The 10,659-nt window shown below is 40.6% G+C and overlaps 1 protein-coding gene across 4 annotated transcripts; it reads right to left on the bottom strand.

Annotated features, from left to right (window-relative positions):
- Positions 1-2,921: 2,921 nt before the first annotated feature.
- ZNF706 (zinc finger protein 706) lies at positions 2,922-10,441 on the bottom strand. 4 transcript variants are annotated; one of them, XM_082722775.1, is made up of 4 exons: positions 10,270-10,441; positions 6,163-6,299; positions 3,922-4,029; positions 2,922-3,229 (listed from the first exon to the last, which is right to left on the bottom strand). In XM_082722775.1, exons 2-3 carry the CDS (start codon positions 6,295-6,297, stop codon positions 3,934-3,936), a joined length of 231 nt encoding a protein of 76 aa, XP_082578901.1. In that variant the 5' UTR covers positions 6,298-6,299; positions 10,270-10,441; the 3' UTR covers positions 2,922-3,229; positions 3,922-3,933. The 4 variants fall into 4 exon arrangements, with proteins under 4 accessions (XP_082578901.1, XP_082578900.1, XP_082578898.1 ...); XM_082722774.1 differs by lacking the exon at positions 10,270-10,441 and adding an exon at positions 9,844-9,965; XM_082722772.1 differs by lacking the exon at positions 10,270-10,441 and adding an exon at positions 9,684-9,956.
- Between the last annotated feature and the right edge of the window lie 218 nt (positions 10,442-10,659).

The following is a 10,659-nucleotide window of genomic DNA, read 5'->3' as shown; positions in this document are numbered from 1 at the left end:
AAGTTCCCTCCCTCTGCCCCTCCCACTAACCCCCACCCTGCGCACTGGCTCTCGCGCGCTCCCTCTCTCTCTCTCTCAAATGATTACATAAAAAAAAATAAGAGAGGACATTTAATTTTCAGTTCAATATAGTAACCCAAAAAGACAGGCTGAATTTTTATTAATAAAACATCTATTTTCTCAATAAAGTATATAGATATTTTATTAAACCATAAAAAGGGCTAAAGATTTTTCTTAAACATTTACAACAGATAAAATTTGGCTAGCCTGAAAGATTTCAGACTATAAAGTCATAGTAATCACAACCCCCTAGTGCTGATCTTCATTTCTATATACCTGAAAAAGTTATATGTCTGACCAAAATCAAACCAAACCAAAAGCTCCCCAAAATGAAAAATCAAGCACAAATAAAGTAATCCAGATTCAGTAGTTTAAATATAGTATTTCAGTGACAGTTTGGAGTGTGACTATCACTGTATTATAGAAAAAGGCCTTGATATTAACTACATTTTTAAACATATGCTGTCTACTCCACCTACTAATAAAAATGAAAAACAAGTCTTCTGGCTAAAATAGTAATGTTGGCCAATTCTACGGTACTCATGCTACATTATCTCAGATTTGAATTATGATGTGATTAACTAGCTATGCAGTAGCTTTAATATAAAACCAAAGTGTTATCTCCTTCAGTTTACTGACCTAAGCATTTTTCATTTTAGTGTTATTTTTGCATTAACAAGCAATTACTTCCCCCTTCCTACAACTTACACTACAGAAAGGTCTCAGAATGACAACCTTTTCCCTTTCATTCTTAACTATTCTGTACACCTAAAATAGACCAACTGCAGGAAAAACAATGAGAAATGAAAAATCTCTTGCTGCCTTTAAACAACTGAGTTCTATACTCAAGAGACCATTCTGAGTTGAGGAATTAAAAAAAAAAAATGGGAAGAGGCAATATAAAAATCTCCTAAAATGTAGAAGAAATTAGACTAGTTTAGTTTTCTTTAATATCTTCTTTAATAAGACATTACAGCACACAACTGAACCCCCAATGTGTCAGTTAAACATGGGGATATAGATCCATAGGAAGTAGAATGGAAACAAATGTAATCTTGACCCCATTTCTTTTGGCAAATAATGGAAATACAGAATACAAATGGACCAATTCTCTCTCAGTGTCTCAGATTTTATAAAGTCTTTGAAGACACCATAACAGTTTTATAATGAATTTTGCTGTGATCTGTTAAAGAATCTTCAAATTTAATAATGAGGATGCTTAAGAATTGTAGTTTTCCCTTAGAGCAAATTTAATTCAAACATCACAAAAAGGGATTGTACTAATAATCCTTACATGAAGTATGAGAATTAATGTCTTAAGCAAGACCAATGCAGCTATTTTCCTATCACTGAGATATAAAGTTATATATGGTGTCTTCAGCTGCTTATAAAAAAGGGTTAGATACCAGAACAAAAAGCTTTTATTCTGAATTACAGTCAGCAAAAAGGAAAACAAACAAACAAAAAAACAAAAAAAAAAATTGTGAATGGTTTTTAAATGACTTGTTACTAAATGTAAACATACATATGGTCAAAGCGCTTTTAAAAATCTTTAAATTGTAATGTTAACCAGAACTTTAATAATACCCACAAGCAATCAGGCAAATTCTCATGTTCTGGTAGCAACATATTAGGAGGTAACAGATATTCAATCTGAAATTTAGGAAATTAAACACATGAATAAAAAGCTATTTTGAAGTAAGAATGTAATAGAAGTTGCTAAGAAACTATCGCCACTGAAGCTTTTCCTTGTAAATATCTTACTTGAAACTTACAGTGAAGTCAAACAAGGTGGGCAGAATATGCACAGCTACAAAACAAATGCAATGATGAATTACAGCGGAGAGAGGGAATGCATTTTGTAATCCAGAGGCAGATCTGTGCCTCTAAGCAATTACCAGTTAATAGTTGAGTGTTCTTCCTATTATATGAACTTCAGAATTTAAACAGAGTTAAAGCAGTTTCACGAGTAAAGTTAATAGTTGACAAAAGCAAATTAGAAGGACCCTGAAATTAGTCTTCCTTAACTAGGTAGGATTTACCTCACCTATCTTTACTAACCCTTTTCCCCATCCTCAAAGCCAAAAAGAATGTGGAGATTGGCCTACATTTTAATCCTTTTCTAGTTCAGACAGAAGTCATACTGTACAGTCTTTGATTTTAGGCACCAGCACAAAGTAAACTCCTAAAATCAACTATTCACTTACAAAGGAAAGGAGGGAGGTGGTTCTGGGAATTAACCCAGCAGCAAGTCATTCCAATCTTCCTGTTAATGAAAAACCGTTTAAAAAACTGGCTAAAACATTAATAACTTCCAAAAAATCCTTCAAAAATTGAGTTTTAATTTTCAATTAATGAACTTGAAGAATTTTGAAAGAATCTGGTATAATTTATAGAAGACAGAGCTTTACCAGTTCACATACGATCCATTATATTTTGTATTCAATAACAGCCCTACTGATTTCATCACGGCATATACTTCAGAGCCTCATCTTTCAGAAGGGCTCACTGAAAATCCAACGCATTAGCAATTTATCAGTCATCTATAGGGTATTCCTGGATGGCAGCTGTGGTCATGTGGCAAGTTGAAATATTCCAACCTCAAACACAGGAAAACAGAGGAATAAATGACACATGATGGTATATACTAAGGCAGCAGGTAAGTCATTCTTCACCTAGATCAACAGCTGCCAATAAAACTGTGTGAATGGGTCTGTTCTAGTTTAGCTAATGAACCTGCCACTGAGCTGAGAGAGGGAGATAAGAACTGTGCCTGCAATTCTAGCTGACAAATCCATTAGATTTTCATAAGGCAAATAATGTGGAAAGTTAGAACAGAATTTCTAGAACCATTTATCCTGTGATGTTGTAAAATCAAAGTACTACTTTATTAAATGAGTTATTTTACACAATATGAACATCAATATAATTACAATTGTAAAAAAATTTTTTATAACAAGGATGGACTGATTTTCAGATTTCCAAATCAGAGTCAACTGTACATTTACACAGAATTGTCTTTGCATGAAGCCCAAAAGGGAACAGCATAAAAATGAGTGTTTCTGTAGCCCCTTTATTTTTGCTGATCAACAGTTTGTTAGAAAAGCAGCTGCAGGTTTGTTACCTAAGGTCTGAGACAGTAGAAGAGTCAAAGGTGTCATGAATTCACCTATAAAACATAAATGAAATATGTAGTGAATGTAGTGAGTTGCACAAATACAACTTATATGCATTTCAAATGTCTAAGAAAAATGCACCACATGCAAAGGTATCAAGTTAGTCTGACACATCTGTCAATGATTTTATAAACAAATCTTTGATGAATTTACTATGAAAAGAAATAATTATCTCACACCATCACCACCTTAGAGAAAACAAAGAACACAAAACCAAACACACAGATTATTTTCAAGCAACTCTCAAGTTTACACACTATATGCTTCTATTTGCCAGGTGTCCTAATGCACTAAGCTCTGTTAGACACCAGAAGTAAAATACCTGCCCCAAAGCACTCAGGAACATTGTTCTGCATCATTTCTGGGGAGCAAGACCCTCAAATGCCTTTGTAATAGTTATTTTCTTTAAGCTGGTAAGTCTCTTCCATTCTTGCACCACAGTTGGCCAGCATCGCATCATCTCCCCATTTTGGGCTACAGTTTAAACTTGGGTGTTTCAAAAGCAGTGGGAAGATCAAACTGGTTTGGAAAATGGGCTTTTAACAATTGTAAAAATAAACATTAACTTAAAAGGGGAAGGAATAAAATCTCAGCTGGAAAGTACACATTAATTTCAGTCAGAGAAGATAATTTTGCTCTGTTACAACCTTGACATTAACAAAGGAAAACACAAAAGGTCAATTACCTGTAAACAACTTTATGCCTGAACATCAGCCAATTCTGGAGGAAGTGGAGTCTTAGGATGCTTGCTTTCAAAGTGCTGCTTGAAGGTCTTAGGGTCTGGCATTTGTGTCTAATTAAAAATACGGAGGGAAAAAAAGAACTTGAATTTCATGAAATAAAAAATGTGTTAACTTTTCAAATCCTGAACCTGCTTATGATAGACAATTATCTCAAAACACTTTTTAAGTTCCTGCAACCAGTGGCTGGCATATGAAAAAGGACCTTGTAACAAAGAGATTCCTAATGTATCACAGTATTTCACATATGAAGAAAGGGTGGGTCACACAGAATGAAGTATTCTGCTTGTCTGATTAACAGCAAACAGGTAACATTTACTTAAAATGTTATGCTAAACAGGTTACCTCAATTCTCAGAACCTTCCTACAGTAATTTTAAATTAGTTCCTACTATCCTCTCTCATTTCACAGGATAAGGAAACTAAAACCTAGAGTGTAATTTGCACAAGACCTGTTTTAACCTAGTACTAGTACTTCAGTTCTCAAATGCTACACTATACCAACTTCCCTAGGCAAGGACCTTCAATTATTTACTTTAGCCCATTTGATTAAACAAAACATGAAAAAAAAAAGTTTTTGCTGTTTTGAGTTTTTAAATAGGTGGACGGCTAGTACTTTTACGTCAAAGTATTTATTCATCAGTAATTTAATGAAATTTACATTTACCCTGCCTCTTTCCAAACAGAATCTAAAGTTGCTCGATTTCATTATTTTGAGTATATCAAAGCTTAGTATGAACAAGGCATTTAACGTAATAGATTTCCTCTCTTAATGAGAATTTTTATGTAGTCAGGAACTTCTACTTCATCAGTAATGCCTTCAGACGATGAACTTTACTCTTGGAATCATGTTTTACTGAGAGCCCTTCCCACAACCGTACCCAGGTATAAGGCTTTGGGAAAAAATACATTATACATATGGTATCTGTAAGCATAGTATTTGACCAACCTATGTATTTTTTCTTTTGGGACTTCTAGTCACTAACTTTAAGGGTGCTAAGCTTAAGCAAAAAAAAGCAAGAAAGAGACTCTGACTTTGAATTAAAGAAAAACTTTTTACTTTTTCAAGATTTTATTTATTGAATGAGTGAGTGAGCGAGCAAGCACAAGTGGGGTATGGGGCGCAGAAGGAGAAGCAGACTCCCTGCTAAACAGGGAGCCTGACACGGGGCTCAATCCAAGGACCTGGAGATCATGACCTGATTAGAAGGCAGACATTTAACCGACTGAGCCACCCAGGCACCCCAAGAAAAACTTCTTTGAAAGGCAGTGTGGTATAGTGGTCTGGAGGGTGGGCTCTGGAACGAGACTGCCTGGGTTCAGATCCCAGCTCTTCTTTGTACTAGCTAGATCACTGTGCACAAGTTATTTAATGCCCATGACTCAGTTTCTTCTTCTGTAAAATGAGAACAAAAAGTCCTTTATCTCATAGGGTGGTTAAGTGGATTAATGGGCTCATACCTGTAAAATACCTGATAAGCACTTGACGGTAGTTATGACTATTCTTCAAATGTAATAAAAGGCATTAATTCTAGTAAAAGCTCTCAATGTCAATATACTCCATATAGTTTTACAGACATCCCACTACGAATTTAGGGAAGAAAAAAGTCAACTCATAACCAGAGATATTTCACTTGTATCCTGCGTAGCTGTAAACTAAGAATATAGATCTGGGGGCGCCTGGGTGCTCAGTGGGTTAAGCCTCTGCCTTCGGCTCAGGTCATGATCTCAGGGTCCTGGGATCGAGCCCTGCATCAGGCTCTCTGCTCGGCAGGGAGCCTGTGTCCCCCTCTCTCTCAGCCTGCCTCTCTTCCTACCTGTGATCGCTGTCAATAAAATCTTTTAAAAAAGAGAAAAAAAAAGGAAAAAAAATGTAGATCTGATTTCCTTACAAAGTTCAAAGTGCAGTATCCGCCCTGAAGACATCTTTATTCTAAATGAGGAAAGGGACTTTGCTTTGTTCACTCCCTTTCCTAGATACCTGGAGAACTATGCCTGGCCATAGGAGCCATTCAGAAAAAAAAAAAAAAAAAATCTGTTTAATAGACAACTGAATATAGACCTCTAAAATAGCCAATTCTTCAATCTACTATTTATTTTGCCATAGTTGCAAAATTGTAACCTATATAAAACCAATATCTAAGGAAAGAATTGTCCACAAGAAAACGGTCTTTCACTTCCCCTTACCCTACAAACAGTGCAGGTATATATTAAGGCAGCTTTGGCAGCAGCCTTTTGGTCATGTCCTTGTTTCTTCTTTTGTCCAGCTTGCTTTTTGGCATTTTTCTGCTGAGACTGAATCTTCTGCTGTCCACGAGCCATATCTAAAAACAGAACTTGAGGCATTAGAGTGATTAACACAGAGTAACCTAAGTATGGTAACACTCTCAGAGTTGAAGACTTAAATTTTATAGAGGGATCTATGAAAATGTGTGGCTTTTCAAATTCTCGCATACAATGCTAGTAGAGAATAAATTAATACAACCACTGTGGCAAACTGGTAGTTATCTACTCTATAACCCAACAATTTTACTCTCAGTATCTATCTAACAGAAATACGAATGTACATAGACATCCAAACAGTACAAGAAAGTTCACAGCACCGGTTTCCAAAACTGGAAACAACCCAAATGCCAGTTCCTAGTAAAATGGATATGTAACTTATGGTGTATTTATACAATGGAATACTACACTGCATTCAAAAAGGAACTGTTACAAGTAACAACATGGTTGTATCCAATGTTAAGAGAAAGAAACCAGATACAAAGAATATAGGTTGTATAAAATTTAAAACAGGCAAAGCTAATCTAGGAGATTCTGACTGGGGAGAAAAGGGCAGGAGGGAGGATTTATGGGGTGGTGATATGTTCTCTATCTTGATCTGGGTAATGCTTATACAATGTGCTCACTTGTGATAATTCATCGAGCTGTACATCTGAGATTTGTGCACCCTGCTATACAAAATCTTCAAAAATTTATCAGAGAAGCTTAGTGCCTTTACCCAAGCATTTGCCTGATCACTTTTCAAAGTACCTTCCCTTTCTGGTTTTCACTGTTGTGAATTAAGACTTTTACAACTTTAAGAGAAATAAAGGCTGTCATCTAAAGCTTCTGAAGGAAATCCTAAGAGCAATGGGAACTGTTCTCTTAAATACTTCAGGTTCCATAAAAACTACTGTGCTATCCTAAATCCTCCTAAAAAATTGGTCTTTGCAGCGTTGCTGGGGAAATTATTAAACAAAATTAAATCAGTTTCCAGTTGAGGAAATGAACCTTGTAAAAAAGGTAGAGATACTTTTACTTTTTACGAATAGTCTTAAATGAAGCGAAATGGGTTAAAATTTGTTACTGAAAATGTTACTTCTACTTCTTCATTAAAATTAAAGACTTCTCAAATCAATCAACAGACTCTTAACTATAGAGAACTGATGATTCCCAGAGGGGAGAAGGGTGGAGGGATGGGTGAAATAGGTGATGGGGATTAAACAGAAGACTTATCATGATGAGCACTGAGCATGTATAGAACTGTGGAATCACTATATTGAATACCTGAAACTAATACAACACTGTATGTTAACTATACTGGAATTAAAATAAAATAAAAATATAAATAAAGTCTTCTATTAGACAACATGAATTAAAACTGCTCATAAGGAGTCTATGGGCACCAAAGGCTTTTTAAATATATTGAAATTGGGTCCTACGTACAATTCCTATATATACCTTTGACTAGCACTGCAGTTAAGTTTTAAGCTTTTAAATCATTGTGGGATATGAACATAAACTGGCACTAGATCACCTTTACCAGAAAACAGGGCTGGCTTTTTTTTCTGACTAAAACCCTAATTAGTTAATGGATATAAAGTCAAAGCATTTCATACAAACACACAGGCCTCTCCCAAAAAGAAAAAGGGAAACTGACAAAATAAATACACTGCCTGGGCAAATTCTCCACTAGTATTTAACACAAAATTGAAAGTTAAATAAAACATACAAGAGGATCAATGCCTTTTTAAGAAGTCAGTTGAATAGTTCAACAAACTATAAAAATTTTTAGTATGCTAGCCTAGTTTATTCCCAAATAATAGTAAATATTACCAGATGTGTTACTCCTTGAAAACTAAATTACCATTTTAGTTTTCATAAAGCCAAATCTTTATTAATCCCAAGTCAAATGTTATGATTCTTTTTAAATGTATATTTAAGTACAAATGGTATGGCAAGCATGCGGAACCTAGTCCCACAGAAACAGATTTGAATACTTAAGTATCATTTGGATGATAATAGGTATTCAATCTTTACATATCCCAATATTTCCTAACATCTTTTTATTAGTACCTTCTGTCAGAATACTTCAGTCCTCTCATGCATCTGAACTCTTCTACACAATGTCTGCTACACATGCTAACATAATGATTTTGTGGGTAACCTCAACTATTTTATGCCAATTCCAGAAGTTTCTTTGATAATTACAAGATATTAACTATTTTGATACCATTTTCATGCAGTGATCTGTACAATGTAATGAGATGCACAACATTATTTTTAACTTTTCCATTTAGGGCTTCTCCTAAAATATAACATTACACAATAGATTTAACCCATTTTCCATTGCCATCTAACAGTAACAAATAAAACCATAAAAGCTTTAATAAGTGAAGACTGGTCGCTTATTCTTATTTTTAAAACCGAAAACCCTGTAAAGGAAATCGAATCAACAGTCTAAACGCGTGGGGTAGGCCCCTAACTTCTAACAACTCACTGCATTGATTTCCTTTCTGAAAGCAGAAATGCAAACGAACAAGCCACCTGCTTTTGGACAGCTCAACTCTGGGATTACTCGCAGGCCAATCGAATTTTCTACAAACTCTTAAGCACTTCTTGATTATACACAACTGAGGGCCAACAAGTCATTTACAAACACCTTAAACGCAGGTTTTTTTTAAATGTAACTCTTCGTGTGGCTTAGAGGGCTGCAAAGAGGGAAGGAGAATAGAGTTCTAAAATGAAGAGCTCTTACAGGAGGCAACAAGTAAGTATAGCCTCCAAAGATCCTCTAAAAAACCAAAAACAACGGAGTAAAAAAAGATTTGGGATTCAGGAAGTAGGATCATTCTCCATAACTATCTGAAACGAGGAGGCCCAGGCAGTGATCCACATCCTGACCCTAGCTTTTAACTACATCCTTTCGGGGAGGGAAGAGGAAAGCACCGGGAGTAAGATCTATTTCGCCCAACACTTGACCAACCCCAGCGGCAGCCCGGCCCACCTTCCCTTCCCAGCCCGCCTCTCCCGCGTCGGGGAGCCCCTTCCTCGGTCCGGCCACGCAGCCCCCACCTACCCGCCACTCCTCACCGACCCCGGCCCGAGACGCGCCTCCCGGAGGCTCTGGCTGCCCCAAACCCGGCCTCTTCGGCCGCGGGGAGCCCCGGCCTCGAGAAACCGACCAGCTGCTGTCGCCAAGGGGTAAGGTTACCGCTCCGCGCTACGGCCGCCGGCGGCCTGCAACCCGGCCACCTGCAGGGCCTGGCAGGCGCCCGAGCTCTCCCTCCAGCCCGCGGCCCGCGCCGGGACAAGACGGGCCCGGCCGCCGCCTGGGAGGCGGGGAGGCCGGCGGCCCCTCGCGACCCGCCGCGACCCCGCCGCCAGGCCCCCACCCCGGCTCCCGGACGTCCTGCGGCGTCAGCGCCGCCCCCACAGCCGCTCACCCGGGCCGGGACAGTCTTGCGTCGGAGAGACCGCGCAGCGCGAGAGGGCCGGGGGAGGTGGCCGCAGGGAGAGGAACGGGGAGAGCGCCCAGCACCGCTTCGGCCTCCTCCACCCGCCAAGGAGGGGAAAGAGGAGAGCACAACAGCCCGCGCCTCGCACCCGCCGCCGCCGCCGCGCGCGCCCGCCGCCGCCTCAGCCTCGGGGGAGGCCACTACGCTCGTGCCCGCGCACGCCGCGCAACTCTCCCAGTCGCCCCAGCGCCCGCCTGCTCTCGCCGCCCACGCGCCTTCCTGCTGCGGCCGCCTCCCGCGCCCCTCCCCTGCTCGCACGCCTGCGCCCTTTCCGGTCGCGCGGGCCAATGGCAGCGCGCCCCTATTACATAAGCGTCAGGGGGCGGGGCCTGACGGCGACGGCGGCCCCTACGAGAGGGAAACTGCAGGGGACGTCGCCCTCTGTCCCCGGCGCCCCTCCCCTCCCGCGTGCTCTATCTCGGCGGCTTCGGCCGGCCCCGGGAGCCGCGTGATCCCGGTCCTGCTGGGTGACGGCCTGCGGCGTGTTTCACAAGCCGCTTGCCAGCTCACTCACTAGGGCGGCGGCCCGGCCTCGGTCCCCGCGTCCTTTATCGCCTCCCGCCTCGCCGACGCCCTCCTATGCAGCAGCCCGGGCACCGGCCCGGAGAGGTGCGCCAGCGCCGCCGCGGCGTGGGGTACCGGGGAGCCAGCCACCCGGAGGCACCACCGCCGCCACCCCAGCCCCCAGTGCGGCCAGCGGGCCCAGCGGACCCTAATAGGGCCGCGCAGCCTTTGTTCTCTCACCGGCCAACCCCCAGCGTCGTTCCCACGGAAACTCCGGTTATTTTTACCAATCGGGGGGTTTTAGTGAGTTCAGGATTCCAGCTTGTCTTAGTGTTGCTGGCTAGGGTACCGCGACCGCTTTAGCTGAATCCTAACATCATACAGAGTTGCTAATATTTGG

This window comes from Mustela nivalis (assembly GCF_964662115.1).
Source record: "Mustela nivalis genome assembly, chromosome: 2".
Taxonomy (NCBI): domain Eukaryota; kingdom Metazoa; phylum Chordata; class Mammalia; order Carnivora; family Mustelidae; genus Mustela; species Mustela nivalis.
The sequence above is the reverse complement of the archived record's forward strand: the minus strand, read 5'-3'. Positions and strand labels throughout refer to the sequence as shown.

Bases quoted from the DNA above. Each gene is read 5' to 3' on its own strand.
- ZNF706 (XM_082722775.1), bottom strand. From the start codon at position 6,297: ATGGCTCGTGGACAGCAGAAGATTCAGTCTCAGCAGAAAAATGCCAAA. The intron at 4,030-6,162 runs GTAAGGGGAAGT...ATTTTTAATTAG, and splicing joins ATACCTGCACTGTTTGTAGG to ACACAAATGCCAGACCCTAA.